General features: G+C 49.4%; 1 protein-coding gene across 1 annotated transcript; it reads left to right on the top strand.

The window, feature by feature from the left end:
- Nucleotides 1-153: 153 nt before the first annotated feature.
- Nucleotides 154-690, top strand: Pmar_PMAR028079 (hypothetical protein; the record flags this gene model as incomplete). Its single annotated transcript, XM_002769614.1, has 3 exons — nucleotides 154-254; nucleotides 306-445; nucleotides 539-690. 3 exons carry the CDS (start codon nucleotides 154-156, stop codon nucleotides 688-690), a joined length of 393 nt encoding a protein of 130 aa, XP_002769660.1.
- Between the last annotated feature and the right edge of the window lie 239 nt (nucleotides 691-929).

The following is a 929-nucleotide window of genomic DNA, read 5'->3' as shown; positions in this document are numbered from 1 at the left end:
GATTCCCTGACGGACAAGTCAGTGTGGATGTCGTGGTGTCGACTCTTGGCTAATAGACTGGAGAAATCGAGAGATCTTCATCCGTTCTTGTCAACGCTGAGCTCAGAAGAGATCAACCTGATATCGGTCGTCACTGTTCGTAACGTTCTTACTATGCTGTGTACCCCAAATAGTGGTCGTCACCCGTTTGCTGCTCCTCGTGGCTCCGATGGGCTCGTGCAAGACGCTCATGATCGTGCTACAGAGACACTACGGTAGGATTTCTAACTCTGGTGATGTGATCATCATGAGTGTTGTTATGTTAGGCACTGGAATGCTCGAGCGGGGAAGGTGGAGGAGTTGCCTGCACGCGTGTACTCCTGTTCTATCACCAACGTCTGCTCCCAAGTCGGCGCACAAGTTAACTTTGAGCTCAATCGTCGGCGATTGGAAAACCTACATGGGAGTAAGAGTGATGTGAAGAAGATTAGTTCGTCTGTTATGTCTATCACCACCATGTTCAGCGAACTGTCGTTCAGCATGTCTAATGCAATTTCAGAACTCCGTATGAAGAGGCTACTAGAGGCGAGTAATGAGGCGGCATTGGCTAGTGGCAAGACCGTCCCTAGTCAAACACGGCAACTGCAGAGGATGATGGAATCCAAGTTGGGAGCCGACCAGGACTGGGATACTATAGAGAAGGTCAATTAGACCGCTTCTAGACAGTAGCTTTGATATTTTTTGTAAGTAGGTTCGGGTAGGAGTGGTATTAGTGCGGTCTCTAATGGCCGAGGCGTTCGTTCATGGTGATTACCATGCATGTAAGATGGAGCTCAGTGAGGAAGCACGCATGGACAAAGTAAGTTCTGTGGTTGACGTCAGTGATTTATCCGGCAGACTGCGGTGAGGCATGGGTCATCCACAGAGGCAGATCAGCAACAGCAGCGTTT

This window comes from Perkinsus marinus, assembly GCF_000006405.1.
Source record: "Perkinsus marinus ATCC 50983 genomic scaffold scf_1104296965390, whole genome shotgun sequence".
In the NCBI taxonomy this organism is placed as follows: domain Eukaryota; phylum Perkinsozoa; order Perkinsida; family Perkinsidae; genus Perkinsus; species Perkinsus marinus.
The sequence above is the reverse complement of the archived record's forward strand: the minus strand, read 5'-3'. Positions and strand labels throughout refer to the sequence as shown.